This window comes from Bactrocera tryoni, chromosome 1 (assembly GCF_016617805.1).
Source record: "Bactrocera tryoni isolate S06 chromosome 1, CSIRO_BtryS06_freeze2, whole genome shotgun sequence".
Taxonomy (NCBI): domain Eukaryota; kingdom Metazoa; phylum Arthropoda; class Insecta; order Diptera; family Tephritidae; genus Bactrocera; species Bactrocera tryoni.
This window is the reverse complement of record NC_052499.1, coordinates 76613764-76632988: the sequence shown is the minus strand read 5'-3', so window position 1 is coordinate 76632988 and position 19225 is coordinate 76613764. Positions and strand designations below refer to the sequence as shown.

Sequence of the window (19225 nt, the reverse complement as noted above, 5' to 3'; positions counted from 1 at the left end):
TTTCTATTCGAACAAAATTCTTTATCGCTCTATGAAGAAGTTCGCTTTTCTATCAGCAAAACTTCAACATTCTATTACCTTTAAATGGTAAACTTTTATTACTAATAGTAATAACAGGAACTATTCTCCCTTCGATATCATATTATCGCAAAATATTAAACTAAAAATCTGACACTGGAAATACACTATAGAAAATTTAATTTTTTAAGGGGCACACCAAATAATGGGTTTTTGACAAAGTCATGCGGTATATTCATTGATTTTTTTTTTTATTGAAATTGATATGAATTTTTGATGACTCATGCCTAGCTCTTGACCGATGCTACGGCTACTACTATGCCGGTCTCTTTCGACCAATTCAGCGATTTTATCGCAATTTTCGACGGCAGGCCTTCCAGAGCGTGGCGCATCTTCGACCACCTCTACACCAGAACGAAAACGTTGAAACCATCGTTGTGCGGTGGAAATGGAAACTGTATCGGGTCCATAAACTGCACAAAAATTTATTGGCGGCTTTTGATGCATTTTTGCCTTTATCGTAGTAGTAATGTAAAATATGTCGTATTTTCTTTTTCTTTGCTCCATGTTTGCGACGCTATAACTCACGAAAGACTTAAAAGAAACGACAGTCAAACACGTGTTAGCGCGTGAAATGAGCTTTCCAAAAAGGTATAGCATGACCCGATGCGACGAATAAAACTAGAACTACGCCTTTCAGCGCCAACTAGCGAAAATACCGCAAGACTGTTTTGACAACCAATATAAGATGTAAAAAATTCTTTTTTGTTTTTGTTATTTCTAACAAATTTTATTTGTCCAAACATTTAAAAATACTATACTAAAATTATAAAAGCATATTTAGAAAAACTTTGAGTTAATTTTGATTAAAGTAGAACATCTCAATTCTATTAGTTTATCTCTAAACGCATTTTTCTCGAAAAAGCATTTTTGGAATTCACTTGAGTGATTACTCGAAAGCAAATAATCCGATTACTATCAAACTTTTTCTGGAGATTCTACATAAGCTCTCCATAAAATCTTTCGTTCTGATAAAAAATTGAATGTCGTCAGGCCAAAAACGAACAAAATTGGCTACTTTTGTACTTTTTGTTTTTATTTTTATACCCTGAACAGGGCATATTAAGTTTGTCACGAAGTTTGTAATACCCAGAAGGCAGCATCGGAGATCCTATAAAGTATATATGTGAATATGTATGTAAATGTATATGTTGAGCTGAGTCGATTCGGCCATGTCTGTCTGTTCGTCTGTCCGTCTGTATATATCGTACTGAAATTTTGCAACCGTCATTTTCTCTTCAAGAAGCTACTCATTTGTCGGAACTGTCGATATCGGACCAATAAAACGCATAGCTTAAGAAAGGAGTTTCACGTTATTGAATGGAAACTATTGGATGTGCAGCTTAATTAAAATGTCGAACAGGAAAAGAAATTCTATCAGAAATCCAGCGAAATTTGATATACTTATTAATACAACCACACGAGAAGTATTTGTGATGAGTATTGTTAAAGGCATTAAAACAGGTAGACATCGCACGAACAACTGTGGAATGAGTCAAAGTTGTTTAATAAGTACTAATTTGTTTTTGAATTGCAATAATTTGATAAAACGGCCTACACTTCCACCTAAATATCCGAATTGATGTGTGTGAAGTGTATGCAATCATAATTGGAATTTTAGATTTTAACCTGATTAACTCTCAATTTGATATGCCCTATCAATTTTCAATATCTCGGCGTGTATGTTAAATGAGCTGCAGTGTGTTCCAAAAATATTTGGAAAGCATTCAAATCCAAACTCAAAGCAAGTCAGGCAAAATGCCATTAATTAGTTGTGAATAGAGTTTTTCGGTGTTAAATTTCGAATAACTGTAATACAAATAATAACATATTATGCCGACTAATGCAAATATGTTGTGCCAATGGGTATGTGTGCGTGTTTAAGAGTGTGTGCGAATATGTTGCAAATATGATTTGCACAAATTAAATGAATAAGCAGCAGCAACGAATATTAATTACTTGGCCTAATTTTGTGCATACAACAACTATGACTAATTTGCAAAATATTTTCGCATATTTTTTCTGCTTTTCGGGTGAATTGCAATTTGCCTTTATGGTTGTTATTTGTTTGCGCGTACTTTTCGGGATGAACATAATAATCAGCATATGTGCGATTTCATTTATATAATTCAGTTAAATATATATATGTACGTATATCGTATTTTGTATATGGTATGTGCTCGCTTTATTATGTACTTAGTTATGTACTTTCGACTGCGGTGTTCTTTGATAAATATAATCCGAATGTAGTATACATATATACATACATGTTTTTATATTATTATGTATCTTATCAGTATTTCAGGTAAACATCGCTTTCATGAATTGTAGACGCAGACTTCATCTGCTTTTTGGTACCAAATGTCATTACGGTAAAAAAACCATTATATGGGATTGGGTGAGATGCCTTTTTTAGATATTAATATTTAAATGAAAAGTCAAATGATGGGACTAAAATAAAGTATTCGGTATACATACATATATGGACCGTTTTTATCAATTTCAATTTTGGCTTCCAGATTAGTTTTGTGACTTAATAAAAAAATATTAATTTTACAATCTTTCTGAAACTATTCCCAAAAAAATTTGTTTAAAACAAGAAAAAACGTTAACTTCGGCTGCAACGAAGCTAATATACCCTTCACAGGTGCATTTATTATAGTAACTATGTGTTCAATTGGAAGCTATATGCTTTAGTAATTCGTTCTGAACAATTTTTTTGGAGATTATATTGTTACCTTAAGCAGTAATGCATGTCAAATTTCGTGAAGATACCACGTCAAATGCAAAAGTTTTCCATAAAAGTCCTTGATTCCGATCGTTCAGTTTCTATAGCAGCTAGTGTGGAGATCTGAAGAATTTCTTCCGATATTACATTATTTCTATGAACAATAACTCATATCAAATTTCGTGAATATATATTGTCAAATGTGAAAGTTTTCCATGCAATAAATTGATTCCGACCGTTCAGTTTGTATTGCAGCTATATCTTATGGTGGTCCGATATCGGTAGTTCCGACAAATGAGCAGCTTCTTGAAGAGAAAATGACGTTTGCAAAATTTCAAAACGATATCTTAAAAACTGAAGGACTAGTGCGTATATATACAGACAGACACACGGACAGACAGACGGACATGGCTAAATCGACTCAGCTCAACAGACTGATTATTTATATATATACTTGATAAGGTCTCCGACGCTTCCTTCTGGGTGTTACAAACTTGGTGACAAACTTAATATACCCTGTTCAGGGTATAAAAAGCGACGGAAGAAACATAAATCAAATGGCACCAAATGGAATACATACATATGTCGATTTATAGTAATACTTGACAACATATGTTGTATACAAAGTATTGCGATAAAAGTATACTGAGACATTGTTCAAAATGACCTGCATTTTTTATATAAAGCTTGTTGTGATATTTTAGCCTAAGGTAAACCAAGGATTGATTCAAACTTTCTAGACACCAAACTAAGCTATGCTAAAGATGGAGGAAGAATACGAGAATTATTGATGTTAAATCGGTTAAATAAAAGATCTATTTCGAAGTTTCCTTAAAAAAAAAGAAAACTCCAAATTTAATGGGGAATATTTATTATCATTCAAAATAAAATTCTTTTGCATTTACTTTTTGCTGATTATCTCTTTTAAATGTTGGCCCGTGCCTACGTCTCAGATGGTCCATCTATTGAGCCCAATTTTCGATGACTCGTTGCGAATGTCGATTGATGCGATGTGTGAGAAGAGACGCCATTTTGTTGGTACCAAATGCCGCCCAGATCGCGATCACCAATTTTAAGCATCAAATAGTCGGTTATATTGGTGCGATAACGGTCGCCATTGACGGTTACGTTCTCACCGGCTTAATTTTTGAAAAAAATGTGAACCGATAATTTCACCGGCGCACAAACGGCACCAAACCGTGGTTTTTTCTGGATGAAATAACAGCTTTTGAATCTTTTCAGGTTGCTCTTCGTCCCAAATGCGGCAATTATGCTTGTTTATATTCCCAATGAGACAGAAATGGGCCTCAGCGCTAAACAAATTTTGGCGTGAAAACGTCGGATCTTCTTCGAGCTTTTCAAGAGCTCATAAAGTCAAATGGTGTCACTTGGGAAGGTCACTTTCAATTTAAGATCTCGACGTAAAAAGCGCCAAGTCATTTCATATGTCAGTGCGGGTTGTTGCGAACGGCGCCGAATCGACTCTACATGGTTTTCGTGTACATTCTCTGCTACGGCTGCCATATTTTCTTCATTGCGTGCTGGACGTGGTTAATTCGGTCGAATATTATCCAATAGTGAATGAGTGGTCTCAAGATGGGTGATGGTGCTTCGAATAGTGCGCTGAATAAGCTATTTATGGCAGAAACATGTTTGTGCCTAAGTTAATCCTAGCATCTAATCAAACATTTTAGACACCAAACTAAACTCTGCTAAAGAAAGAGGAAGAACATAAATATTATTTTTGTCAAAGCGGTTATATGGCTTTTAGAGCACAAGTTACGACATGTTTCGAATTTATCGAAGAAAAAACAACAAATATCATTAAAAATCAAATATTTTACGATTTTGAGGCATTATTTTGTGAAATAATGTAAAATGTAGCTTTCAATATATAATACTCGACTTTGAACTCAAATAAGCCAACCTTACCAAAAAATTTTCTAAACCCTTTCACTCCGTCTGTCTGTCTGTATTTACGCCAACTAGTCCCTCAGCTCGAGATATGTATCTCCCTTAGAAGATGATCATTGGAACCGGATTGTTGGAACCAGCAATCTCGGACCACTAGAGCACGTATGTAGCTGCAATACCATCATTGGAATCAAGTGCTTGTATGCAAATTTTTATATGACGAGATATCTTCACTAAATGTATCTAAGAAAACGGTGCAATATCCACATATAGCTACAGTGATTCCATATAAACTGAACGATTCTAATCAGGTTTTTTGTAAGAAATCGTTTGTTTTTTTGGATTGTGTTATAGCATCGGTGCAACCGTAGTTAAGTTTCTTTCTTATTATTTTGTCAATGTGGGCGATATTTTCACGGTAACTAAGGACAACTAATCAGTTAAAAAATAACTAATATACTAATTCTATATAATAATAAAAAAACTAATATCTTTTGGTCCACCCTAATGCCGATATGTGTATACCTCGAAATGTGTATGGTACTTACCACTTTTAGTTTCACAAGTAATAAGTAAAATATTTATATTTTGATTTAAAATTAACATATACGATTTTTATTATGCCCTTTTTATATTACATAATATAAATAATAATATTTTTTTTTGTTTTTGGTTTTTATTACAATTTGCTTCATATTATTCAGGTTACTGTTTTCATTTGCATGAACGTTCGCGAAATGGCCTCAGCTATTTTATTTGTTTTGTTGTTTTTCGTATGTTGCACCTTTTAAATAAATTACAGTTATTATATATTATCGCCATTTTATGTTTATTTGATTTCATTTAGTAATATTTTTGCTATAATTATTATTTTTTTATTTATCAATATTTTATTTAATTATAATATTTATTTTCTGTTTTGTGGTACATTATTTGCTAGATCGGTAGATATTGGTCTAAAGCAAAACCCTTGCAGGTTAGGTTGCTTAGCATAATTTGCGTTTAGATAACTTTTCTTTTGCGTTTTTGCAATTTGTTGGTGTAATTTTCGGTTTGAGAAACATTATTTTTTGTTGTTGTTTGGTTTCTTTTGTTGTTATGGGCTGCTTATTATACATTTAATAGTTGCTGTTGTTTTATATTTATTAAATAATTAATTTTTTTTTTTGAATTTCAAATTTTTCATATTTTATTGGTATTTATTGGAATATTTTTCTTTTGCTTATTTTTCCACCTTAAACTTTTTTGACTTGCTTTTAAGGCTACCAAAGGGTATACATACATTTGTTAGTGTAGACTTACTATAAATTAGTCACCCTTTCAACACTTGTTGTGTAATTTTTATTTACTTCATGCATTCTCAACGCTTGCTGAGTTTCGTAAAATTAATGACCTTAAAAATATTTTACCATGAAATGTAAAGAAAAATCACTAATTTCAAAAACTAAAAGATTATTTTTTTTTTAGTTTTTCATTCTTTTTATTACAATTTTTTGATTCATTAGTGCATTTCTCGCCATCGATGTCAATCTTTATTTAGTTCAAGTTTATTCCCTTAATTTTACGCTTTTCCCATCTCACTTTCTTTCCCGTTCTCCCTTTTCTTCCTTTCGGCGCGTCGAAGTCTGTCACTTCGCGTTTCGCCAGCTCACAGCTGTTGCGCACATTTATAATCGCATTAAATGTAATTATCAGTGTCTGCTTGCTGTTGTTGTGTATTTCCTATTTGTTGTTCTTTTTGTTGTTTTTGCTCTCTGCTCGTAATTACACGTAAAACATAATATTCACTTAAAACTACTATAAAAATACAATAATATTAATTAGCCTAATTTTTTATCATTTATTTACTTTACTTTGTTTTACTTTAAGCTTCTTCTTCTCCTCCCTTTCGTCTACCGCGCATCGCTTTTAGTTTACTTTTTCTTATTAAATTAAATTTTAATTCAATTAACACATTTAATTTGATTTAAGTTATCTGTGAGTGAACCTCGGTACGTGCAACGCCGAGCTGGTGACTGTAGTGACATGCATATGTTGTTTTTGCTGTTGTTGTTGTGGTGCATAATTTTGCCACCACTGCAGCCAACTGGGCAGTAGTTGCGATTGTTGTTGTTTAATGCGTTCTATGCGCATTGCAGAACATAGCTTTGCACTTGGTTGTCGTGTTGCTTGCATTTGTAGTAGTTGTTGTTGCTCTTCTATACATTTGCTGCTCAATTTGTGCGCTGTCTGCATCATTTGATTAAAGAATGCAAATGTTGCAATGCATAATTCAACAACTCCACCCAATAATGTCATTGTTGTTGCAGTTAGTGTTGTTGTTGTTATTGTTGTAGTTGCTGTAATGCTAGCGATTGCCATTAGCAGCATAATGACAGCAGTCGGTGGTGGCAAACGTCGACTTGAGGAGGAAAAGTATGAGCTGAAAAAGTTCGTCATGCTGGAGCCAGAAGAGAGCGTCACTGTAAAGGAGAATCCGAAAGAGCTGATATTAGTTTTTGCTTTTATTAGATTAAATTGGGGTTTAGTTTTCACAACGTTATTGCAAGTGTGACTTAGATGTGCAAATTTTTACGACATTCATAAAGTTATAATTTTCAGTATATCATTACTGCTTCATAGTTCCGAAATAATTCTGTGGGAAACTATCACTGAAGTAATTCTGAAACTCTTCCCAGCAAATTTCTGGTTCGTTTTCTTATTCTTATTCGTCTTTTACTGCCTAACTACCTCTCTAAATTCCCTCCATAACTTAACCATTCCCAAGTTATTGTTAACAACAATTTTTTTTAGCATGAATCACCACTTAGCACGGCGTATTTAAGAAGGTCTTGGTTTTTCCAAATTGTACCTTCAATTTCTAATTTACATTGTGATCTAATGCATTCTTTCAAACTACATACTTTCATTTCAATCCAATTTATTTAGTCAATTATTGTTATTATCCCTTTTTATAATGTAGTGCGTTGAGCGAACTCGAAATTTACTCTCATCCGAATACAATTTCCTATATCTCAGTCTTCTATTCCATGCAAGTTCAGAAAATAATTCTGAAATATAATCATTGTGACCAAAATAGATGAAATATGGTTATCTGTAGTACAAGATTCCAGCATCGGAAAATTCATCAAGCTACCTGGCTGTCTCTGGATTGAAAAGTCACCAACCAGTTCGATCATGTTGTGATAGACGGAAGACACGTTTCCAGTGTTTTAAACGTGCGTACAACAAAAAATGCACATCAACAAACATAAGGAAGGTTCGACGTCGAGAAGCTAACATCGCACCAGACAGCCGAACGATCTTTTACTCATGCTCTCTAAGAGCACTCATCAGCAGCTCGGTATACTGTGGGTAATGTGGGACGGCGTTTCGAGCTCTTACGTAAACCATTGGTTTTTGGAAAAGACAAAAGAAGAGCTGGTACGTTGACGAATGCCGTGCTGCAGTGCAGAATAAACTGGAAAAGCAACAACTAACCAGATATCTTGGAAAAACACGTGAAAAGAGCACACCACCTCTAACTGGGCAAACTGACGTTGAGTAATATCAAAATCTTCGCCAGGATCGGGTAGGACCTATCCAAGCCGTTTGATACCAAATGAGGTTTCAGACAAGGCGACTCCCTATCGTGTGATTTCTTCAAGAATAAGGTGGATAAAGTAATTTGAGCTGCAAAACTGAATAGAGTGTCCACCTGCTGTCTTACGCCGATGATATTGATATCATTGGCCTCAAGAACCGCGCCGGTAGTTCTGTTTTTTCCAGACTGAATAATGAAGCGAAACAAACGGGTCTGGTCGTTGCACTCATTACTTGGGTTCTACGTCACTGCTGAGGGTCAAAATTCGAAGTTGAGAAGTGAGGTCCTCTCTCTAAGAACAAAGATCAAAGTCACTCATTGGAATCTCTAGTTGGCGCCAGACAGCGACTGGCGCGCTGTTGCAAACTCGCCTCTGACCGCGTAAGGGGTGTTTATGTCGGTAAAGAAGAAGAAAATAGATAAGAGAGCCCTAAGAAATGTATAACTTTTTCATGAGCACCATTTGCTTTAAGCTTTCATTAATTAATCACATGGTGATCAACTAAATTGTTACTTCCCGCTACACAAAGACAATTAACTTAATGTAACTTCAGGCATTTGAAAACAAGAAAAAGTTAGCAATTGTTCCCGTTTTACAAGGCGCAATAAAATTTTGTGTTATTGTACCGAATTTGCAGAAAAGCTCCGTGACATTATTGGTATCGAAGCAAATTTTACTACGATTACATTGGCTGATAATACGATAAAAACACTTTTGGGAAAACCGAATATTTGTGTAAAAGGAATGTCTATGTGCGTTTCTCCAAATGATTTATTTCTCGATTGAAAAAGTAAATGGGTTTTTGATAAAAAAACTGATTTCTCCCAACGACCACCTTAACGACCACCTTTCGTGATATCTATGCATATATTAATGGAACCTATTAATTTTAGTGACTTCCATCATATGGAAATATACGGTTTTGTCAAAATAATCAAGTATCTTCCAATTAACAAGTGAAATTATCTTTTAACTTAATCACGGATATTCAATCTACATACGTTGAACCGACTTGGATATTACTTTTTAATCCATTTTATTTTTGAGAATTTTCGATGGATATGCTAGTTTTTAATAACAAAAATATAACACAACTTTAATTACTATAGATTAATTGTATAAAACTGCATCACTTTATTTGGAACAGTTTACTGATTGCTTCTGTGTAGCCTAACTTCATACTGTTGTAAAGATAAGTAAAATATTTCTGAGCCTCGGCATTCTGCATTCTCTAAATTACTTTACTAACAAACATATCATATATAGCAAAAGCTGCTTGGCTAATACACCTGAGCACCTGCATATGATCTCTTGATTACTTGTTTGCATTAAATTAAGTCTCTGCCGTCAACTCACCTCTCGCCGGCACCGGATCCTTTTGCGGTGTGCCCAATTCAATTTCCTTATACTCCTGATACAAATCACCAATTTGTGCTGTGCAACGCAAAACCAGACTGCCAACGCTGAAGCCACCGCTGCCGGCGCTGCTGCCAGCGCTACCGAAGCTGTGCACCGAGTTCATGCCGCCATTGTAACCGCCATAACCGTGACCGCCACCACTGTGGAGCAGCGACGGATTTGCGCTGGTGAAGTGTATGCCCTGCAGCTGCAATTTCAGGCTGATGCGCGATGCCATCAAATTGTCAATGGTGCGTATGTATTGTGTTTCCGAGGTGCCAACCTGCAATGATAAGAACGCAGCGCTTGGAACTTAGTGTGTGTGTGGTAATGAAGAGTCAGAATGTGGTGGCAAATATATTTTTAATTGTGCAAATGTTGTGGAAATAGTAGCTGTAAGGAGTTTTGAGAAAGTTAATGTAATTTTTAAACATTTTTATTATTATTAATATGCCACAAATACAGTAATGTTTCTTTGAGCAATAATGCAGGTAAAATAATGAGAGCACTTTCAGAGTATTCTGTACTCAAAAAGTAGTGACGCCAACAAATTTTCAGAAAAAGTTCAATAAAAAACAGCTTAGCAGATTTAACTTTTTTCTTAAGAAATTTCGCAAGAAATAAAGAATAGTTTGCAAGAAGTTCGTCCTTGGGGTCTTTTCGAGCACCCTGAGTGTCGGTGAAGGTTGAGAGAGTGGCGTTGCTTCCTAAACTAAAATGAGGATATGTTTTGAGTTTTCAGTAAGAATGATAAAATTTAACTCCATGAGTTTTAGAAAATTATTGCAGGAAAAAAATCATTATACTTTAGGAGAAGAAGGAGACATATAAAAGTATGTAATATCCCAGTTTCCACGGACGGAGCAATTTACAGATTTATATTCTTTGATCTTTTATTACGGGTTGTGAAAAGTTATAAATCCTTACAGATATTTTACGGATTACCATTAATTTGTTTAAAAGTTTGAAGTACTATTTGATGTTGCTACAGATCGCACTTTAATTCTAAAGAATCTTTTTCAAATGATTTCCAATCCCACCAACAGCAGGAATCTTTTTATGTAAAGGTTAAACAACAATTATCAAGAAACAATTGAAGACAAATATTTTATTCAATTTGAAACCTGAAGCAGATGATTGGATTGAACACATTTGAATATAGCAGTCATAGGATAACTATGAGATAAAACAGGCATGGGATTGAAAGTTGCTTCATATTTTGGGAATAAAATTTACTCCTTTTATTTGTTATTATGTTTTTAAATACTTTTCTTGAAATCTAAGGCATTATATACAGCAAATCTTGCAACTCACATTTTTATCGTAAGATTGGACATTTTTCATTGCACACATATTCAGAACGTTTTGAACTACGACAGCTATTTGTGTTGCTACCAGTAACTTGAAATATGCATCTCGATCAAAAGATAGAATTAAAGCGCGAACACTTTCGTGTAAATTTTTTGTACAATTTTTAACGTGGATGAACTCAGCATGAAATCAATTTTGGCGATGAAGCTCCATCAAGTCCCAGTGTTTATCGATGGTATATAGAATTCAATCGACTTCGTAGATCATTTCAAGACAGAATTCGTAAAGAGCTTCCAAAATTAGTTGTTTTTCCGGAAATCATTGATGCTGTGCATAAACTAATGTTGCCAGACCGTCATGTGACCTAACGTGAGATAGTAGCTATTGTAGGCATCAGGGGAATCAGCATACATTCAATATTGCATGGACATAAAATTTTTTTCACGTTAGACATCACACAATTTGTCGATAGTTCAAAAAAGACCCGTGTCGATCAATCGTGAGAAATGTTAAAAAATACGATAGAAGTGCTTTGAAACACTTCTATGAAATCGTGAGATATGTTCGTATGCTTCCGTATGTATATGTATATCAGTCGACTGCATCTGAACTTCAAGGTGAGCCGAACCCAACAAAAACTGTTCGCACACAAGCACTTTTAAGCAAATAGTTGCATAATTTTTTTTTGCAACAACTGGATATATCGCAACCATACTACAAGAACAACGCAGAACAGTAATTTTTGAGTGATAGACTAACATCTGTTTGCCAATTTTCGTGGTAGAAATCAGAAAAACCAATTGCCGAAGACCATTTTTCACCACGACATCACGAGTACTCACACCTCGACTGAAAGTACTGCATTTTTGAGCATCCAAAAACTCAATTTGGTGAGTCATCGTCCGTAAAGTCCTGACTTGAGACCGAAAGACTTCTTTTTAGTTCCATCCGTTAAAAATAAACTAATAGATAAACGTTTTTCGGCCTAAAGAGACGGTTGTTGTGTTCGGAACGCGTATTGTGGAAACACCTCAATCAGAGTGGCAAAATGTCACTTCTTAGTGCAATTGGAAAAAAAAATTAATTAAAACGATATTATTTTGAGTTTTTTTATATGGCGAGTGCAATAGAAAATAGTTTTGTAAAAATATTATTCCGCAAACCTATGGTGTAGTTAATTTTTCAAAACTACATTTTTGATAAATATTAATTAAATTTCCTATAAATCTGATATTATAGTAAATAATAAGGAGATGAAGAATGTATTACAGTTGTGAAAATTCACAGAAATTAGTTGAAAAGGAAGCCTGTATTAATTAATTTAATTTTAGCACTAATCCAACTTGCGTCAAAGTTCAACCGAAATTTTTTTATTTTTGTGTTGTTGTGTGTATAAATAGCTGCGCGTTTTGGCAATTGTACGAGTGCAAAAATTTTCACCTCACAACAGACCACAAACGGGAGTTTTTCAGTTGAATTTGCGCTTATGAAATGTTGGCCAAACATTGCGGCTGCATGCGTAATGAGCCAAATTGGCGTGGCCGGCGCAAGGGTGCTGAACTGGAAGCGATTTTTAGCGGGCAAAAGGCAGTGAAATTTATAGTGAAATGAAAAAATAAACTATACAAGTACGATTAGGTTAGTCATATTTAAAATAGTACATAAATTCTTGAAATTTTCAGTTACAGAATTTTTATTCAAAAATATTTTTCATTTATAATATTTCCTTTCATTGAACAAATTTTAAATATGTTATATCTTCTTAAATTCCTTCAATCTTGACAGATTTCTTTTTGTTTTATTTTGTATGTATGTATGAATGTATGCATGTATAAATGTATGTTTATTATAAATCTTGCCTAGCAACATTCGCATCTACCATACTTGCTCCAAGATTGCTTGCATTGTTGGTGCAGCAGAAATCTTTAGAAATGCCAGTATATTTCTTGCAGAATTGTAGAAAAGAATTCAAAGCGCAGCAATAATGAAATGCAGAAATTTATTGTTGCGTAAAGCAGTTAAGCGTTGCTTGAGTTTGTTTATAAAGCATTGTGTACATACACGCGCACTTACATACATATATGAATATGTATGTAAATAAATGCGAAAAGGTTAAAGCAAGCGAGCTAGAACTAGAAAAATCGCAAGCAATTTAACAAATAATGTAAAAAATAGACCGTGCCACGGCAGAGGAGCGGGAATTGAAAATAAAATGTTGCAAGCGCGTACAAAAAGCGCACACAGTAAGCAACGAAAGCACAATACAAATGAAAATGCAACGTGGCAGTAGAAATCAGAGCGGCACGTGAAATGTGCAACAATAATGCAGCGGGGAAAAAGCAAGGCTGAAATTGAACAAAATAGACAAAAAAAGAAAAAGTTGAAAAATAGAGCAAAATCTCCTTCGCGGAAGAAAGTGATGAATTGCAAGAAAACAGCGTTGACTAAGCTTTGCTCAAATAACAGTTATGCAACATGTAGCAAATCAATCTGGTCGTTTGGATTAAGCACTGGCTTTGCTTAAGTCATTTCGGAAGCAATTTTTGGTTAGGTTGAGAGTTGTTTCTTAAGAAAGATCTTACGTACTTGATTTAAATTTTAGTAGGTGGACTTACAGTATAGGTTTTGAGTATAAAATCAAAAAAATATAAAAATTTATTGAGAGCTTGCAGTTTACAAGATAAAATGTATATGAATACATAGTAAATAGAAAAGACATTACAATAGGTTAGGTAACAGATACATATGCTGCCGCAAAGACAAGTTTATATGGTAATAAAATGTTAATGAAGATATGAAATAATAGAAGAAGATAGAAGACAAGTGGTGTACAACTGATTTAAGCGGCATCACACATGTACGTACGTAATGGTACGTTTTCTTGGAGGCATTAATTCTTTCCTTAAACTATACAAAACCTTTATGTTCACTAAGAATAAAAGCTGCGAACTGATTTTCCACGCAAAATCAGTCAATGGAGGTCTATTGATACCCATTGATACTCGAAAAATAATCGTGACGAGTTCTGAGGTCCTCTTTGTATGAACCCTTGAACCTATTGAAGAAAACTCTGACTTAGTTATCGGCAAACATATTAATTTCTCTTGGAAGAATGGAGTCTTGTATGTATGCTCAAGCAAGTGAGGAAAATTTTATGAGCGCCATTGACTTAAGAGGGGCCAGGAACGATTATTTTACATATGGCTTAAGCAGCTCACGGCCTCCGGTCTGAGTAGTCACGATAAAATGGTTGAAACGAGACCTACATAGCTACTATATTCCCGAATAGGGTTCGTTAAATACACTTAGCTCTGAGTATTCATCCGTAGACTTAATTAGATCTTAATGCTTAAATCTAAGCTTTGAAAAATAAACAAACTTGGCAATCACGAACGGAAATAATATAATAATGCTGAGAATTTCGCTTTCGTCAAGTTCAGTCCCAACTTTGCTATCCTTGAATTCACGGCAGGATATGATAACTTTCAATAACTAAGTCCTCACTTTAACCCAAAAGCCCCTGAAGCGTTATATTTGCTAAGTAACTTCACTCTAGCGAATATCAAGCGGATTAATTTTGTAAATTTCTTTCAAAATTTCATTTGTAAAATAATAAAAAAGTACTTGAAACACAATTGCAAGTAAATCCAGCTGTATTACTACTCTCTGTCAGTTGTACAGTACAAGAAACTAGCACATTTGCATCAAACTTGCGTAACCAACAACTTGCTCGCTTTGCCGCTTTCTGCCATTTCTTTCACTAGTACACTTTCCATGATTTTGTGCCTGCCTCAAAAATCCGCGCTGACTAACCGAATCGCTGACTGATTGCTGGTTTTACTGCTGACATTTGTATATACTTGTACACCTTTATCCATCCTCTGCCTGCCATTGTTGCATACTTCACAATTACATGCCATACAATAATCCATAACTAGATATAGCGGCGGACAACAATGGTATCAAATGCAAAGGTGCTACAGTTTTCACTTTTTCGCAACAACAATAAATGTGCAATACTCTGAAAACATTGTTGAACTGCCTTGTCTGAAAGTTTGATTGAGCTTATTGGGGCATGAAAATCGGATTTCTCTGCAGTTTTCAACAGTTGTAGTGTGACGTAGAGCTGCGAGAAATGAGAGCAATCGGGTTGTTGCTTTACAAGGGAATTGTTTTCTTTAAAGTGACACTGATATGCGGGATATATTTTGTTTTGCTATTTTAGAAAATTTTGAGCTCTTCAATTTTGAGCAAAAAAGTAACTTCGACAAAAGAAACTAAAGAAAAAGAAGACTTTTCGAAGAATATTATAATATCTTGTAAGATTATTGAATATGTGCACATAAATATACCATGTCAATGTACATTTATAGTGTGGAAAATATAAGATATAAGTTATTAATAGCAAAAAACAATTACTCATACGCCATGTGGTACTTTTTCAAAATGAAGTTCAATTCTTAACAGCTACAATTTCTGCAGGTTTTTGATAGCTAATATTTAAAATTTCTTTTTGGAAATGTGCGTTCATTCTGCAATTGATCCTTTATTTGGACAACGGGTTTATAAAATGATTATATGTACATACATACATACGTACATACAGCAATAGAAATTTATTTCCAAATGGTGGTTGTAAACCTTTTATTAATTTTTACTCAAAAAATCTGCTCTCTGAATATCGAATAACTGTGACCAACTTATTTGAATTGTGATTACAAACCTATTTTAATTTTTATTAGGTGGCAACGCTATTAATAAACGTAAATTTTCGTAGTAAAAACGTCTTAGTTATGTCTAATTGCAAACTATGGCATATAATTTCTTTTAAGTGTGTCTACAAGCCAATTTTAATTTTTTTTACTAGATGGCAACGCTATAAATAATAATAAATTTTCATTCCAAAAATGTCTTAGATATGACTAATTGCAAATGTTTGACATACATTTGAAATTCTCTGATTAACTATTACACATAAATTCAAAAAATGTGTCAACCCTGCATAAAAATTCTGGAGCTCGAAATGCCAACACATTTGATTTACATTTTATTGTTAACGTTCATCTCTTTCTTAATTTCAGAGGAATTTTTAATAAAATTATAGTAATTGCAAATAGGTGGCAACACCAAAATTTTTTTAAATACATGCTGTTACTGGAAATATTTTTTGATTTACATTTTTCTGTTAATGTTCATCTCATTTTTAATTTCAGAGCAATTTTTAATAAAACAAGTAAGGAAGGGCTAAGTTCGGGTGTCACCGAACATTTTATACTCTCGCATGATAAAGTGATAATCGAGATTTCATTATCCGTCATTTACATATTTTTCAAATACCGTATTTGTGTAAAGTTTTATTCCGCTATCATCATTGGTTCCTAATGTATATACTCGTATTATACAGAAAAGGCATCAGATGGAATTCAAAATAGCGTTATATTGGAAGAAGGCGTGGTTGTGAACCGATTTCACCCATATTTTGTACATTAGTATTATCAGGGTGTTCAGAAAATATTAAATACTGAATTTCATTGAAATCGGTTGAGTAGTTCCTGAGTATGGTTTTTGTTTCATAAGTGGGCGATGCCACGCCCATTTCAATTTTTAAAAAAAGCCTGGATGTAGCTTCCTTCTGCCATTTCTTCCGTAAAATTTAGTGTTTCTGACGTTTTTTGTTAGTCGGTTAACGCACTTTTAGTGATTTTCAACATAACCTTTGTATGGGAGGTGGGCGTGGTTATTATCCGATCTGTTTCATTTTTGAACTGTATATGGAAATGCCTGAAGGAAACGACTCTAAAGAGTTTGGTTGACACAGCTATAGTAGTTACCGAGATATGTACAAAAAACTTAGTAGGGGGCGGGGCCACGCCCACTTGTCCATAAAATTGGGTCCAAATATGCCCCTCCCTAATGCGATTCTTTGTGCCAAATTTCACTTTAATATCTTTATTTATGGCTTAGTTATGACACTTTATAGGTTTTCGGTTTCCGCCATTTCGTGGGCGTAGCAGTGGGCAGATTTTGCCCATCTTCGAACTTAACCTTCTTATGGAGCCAAGAAATACGTGTACCAAGTTTCATCATGATATTTCAATTTTTATCCAAGTTACAGCTTGCACGGACGGACAGACGGACAGACAGACATTCTGATTTCAACTCTACTCGTCACCCTGATAACTTTGGTATATATGACCCTATATCTCACTCTTTTAGTTTTAGGACTTACAAACAACCGTTATGTGAACAAAACTATAATACTCTCCTTAGCAACTTTGTTGCGAGAGTATAAAAACGAGTAAAAAATCATCTCATCTACAAACTTCCTATAAGGATTTTTATTTCTTTTGTGTAATGTTGAATAATTGTTTGCCATACCAAAAGTATGTATTATGACGAATGTTGTTTAGTAAATTAAATTTAAATTTAAATTTTTAAATATTAACATGTTTACGGCTGCTCTTCTAACAGTGCCACTCTATATAATTCATACTCTTTTTTCAAAGAGTCTTTGAGCGAGGCGTTCTATTTACGAAAAATGAAATGTTAGCAGCATTTAAAAATTTACAAAGAATTTTTACTTAAATACACAACAACTGTGGCTTATGCAACTACGAACCTACAAACCTACCTCATAATCTTGCAATTGTCTTTCCGCCTGCCTGCATTTAGCTGCAATCCACTGTTATTGTTGTTCCCACTTTTCGTTTTCTTTGTTCTATTTTCTACTCTCTGCTGCTGCGCTTATTCTCTCTGCCGTCAACTATTTTATTTTCCAAATGACTGCACCGAAATTATGCTTTCTCTCTAAATAAACTTTTAAGTTGTGTGAAGTCAAGCGTTGATGCCACTTGCAATATGTTAAAAGTTTCCAACCGTAATGCTCATAATCACAATCAAACTAACGCACGCATATACACAAGTACATATGTCCATTAGAGTAAACTAAAGCAAAAATCCCCGTAACGTAAGCAGACAGTGTGAGTGATGATCGCCAAAGCTGCTATGTGTGGGTGCATGTGCAACTGGTGCCAACATTTGACTGCTGCTACGCAACTCCCACCTCAGCAAGAACAACAACAGACCTCAACACATGTCGTGTAGCGTCGCAACAGCAACACTGTTGATGTATGTATGTGTGTTTAGCGTCTCGTATCACAGGCACACAGCGCTGAAGCTGCTGGCCACCATCGCGTATACGTAACACTTTTATTGGCGAACGTACTCCGATGCACAGTATATCATAAAAATATGTGTATATCATACAAATAGCATACGTTTATTGGATCGCTGCCAGCTGCAGTAATTGACTTAGCTGTTAGCATACAAGCATAGGTGCGCTGGTATGCGTGCGTGTGTGTTTGTGTGCATTTAAGCACACTGACCTGCAAATAATGCATGTACGTATGCATGTGTGCGCATATGTTGCATCTCATTAGTTCATTGACGAAGGAAAATTTACTTTGCTTAAGCTCTTCCGGCTTTGATAATTTCCATAAAATGTTCTTGCTATTGTTGTATTTTTTAAGTTTAGTTGTTTTGGGTGTGTATTATATTTCTGCTAAGCTGAAATGTTTAGGTACTTATTCAACGTAATTGGAGATTTCGAAAGTGTGCGAAGCTAAAAGGTCGTGAAATGGTCAAGTTTGCATTTTAAATTTATGCAGAGGTGTAATTAAAGTGAACCGCTTAAGTGGTTTATTAAGTGTATTGACTGAAATGACCTTTATAAAATAATACTGAATAAGCTAATATCAGCATGGGCGTTATTTTTGTCTGAATTTCTTTCGTGATTTGTGGTCTCAATGGAAAGTATCGAGAGTAGATGGCCCTCTCTTGTTGAAGTGAACAGAACTTTCAGGACTACGAATTTTCTTACAAAACGTCTTCCAGCCTTTTACTCAACTAAGTAGTTTTCTGCCAAATTATAAAGGAATAGCTGAATGTGAAAAACGTGAATTTTGGTCAGATTTTCTCAGGTTTAAGCAATCTTTTGAAAATTTTGTTTACTTACTTTACTAAGAAAAGTTAAGTTAAGAGCTTAAAAAAAAATTATTCAGAAAATGAAGTAAAGGCAAGATTTGATTAGAATATTTTGCACAGTTATCCAAAAAATATTTGCAGTAACATTACATATTATATAATTTTTTTTGGTGTTACCAAATATTAGCTATTACTATAATTATCCTCTCGCAACAATGTTGCTAAGGAG

The 19225-nt window shown here is 34.3% G+C and overlaps 1 protein-coding gene across 5 annotated transcripts in view; it reads right to left on the bottom strand.

Moving 5' to 3' along the window:
- Positions 1-5598: 5598 nt before the first annotated feature.
- Positions 5599-19225, bottom strand: part of LOC120777855 — a 223317-nt gene continuing 209690 nt past the window's right edge. For all 5 annotated transcript variants that reach the window (XM_040109398.1, XM_040109416.1, XM_040109407.1 and 2 more), the window contains 2 exons: positions 9661-9985; positions 5599-7182 (listed from right to left, as the gene is read on the bottom strand). In XM_040109398.1, coding sequence (XP_039965332.1) covers positions 6692-7182; positions 9661-9985 — 816 coding nt within the window. In that variant the 3' untranslated portion in view covers positions 5599-6691. The remainder of the gene's footprint in view (positions 7183-9660; positions 9986-19225) is intronic.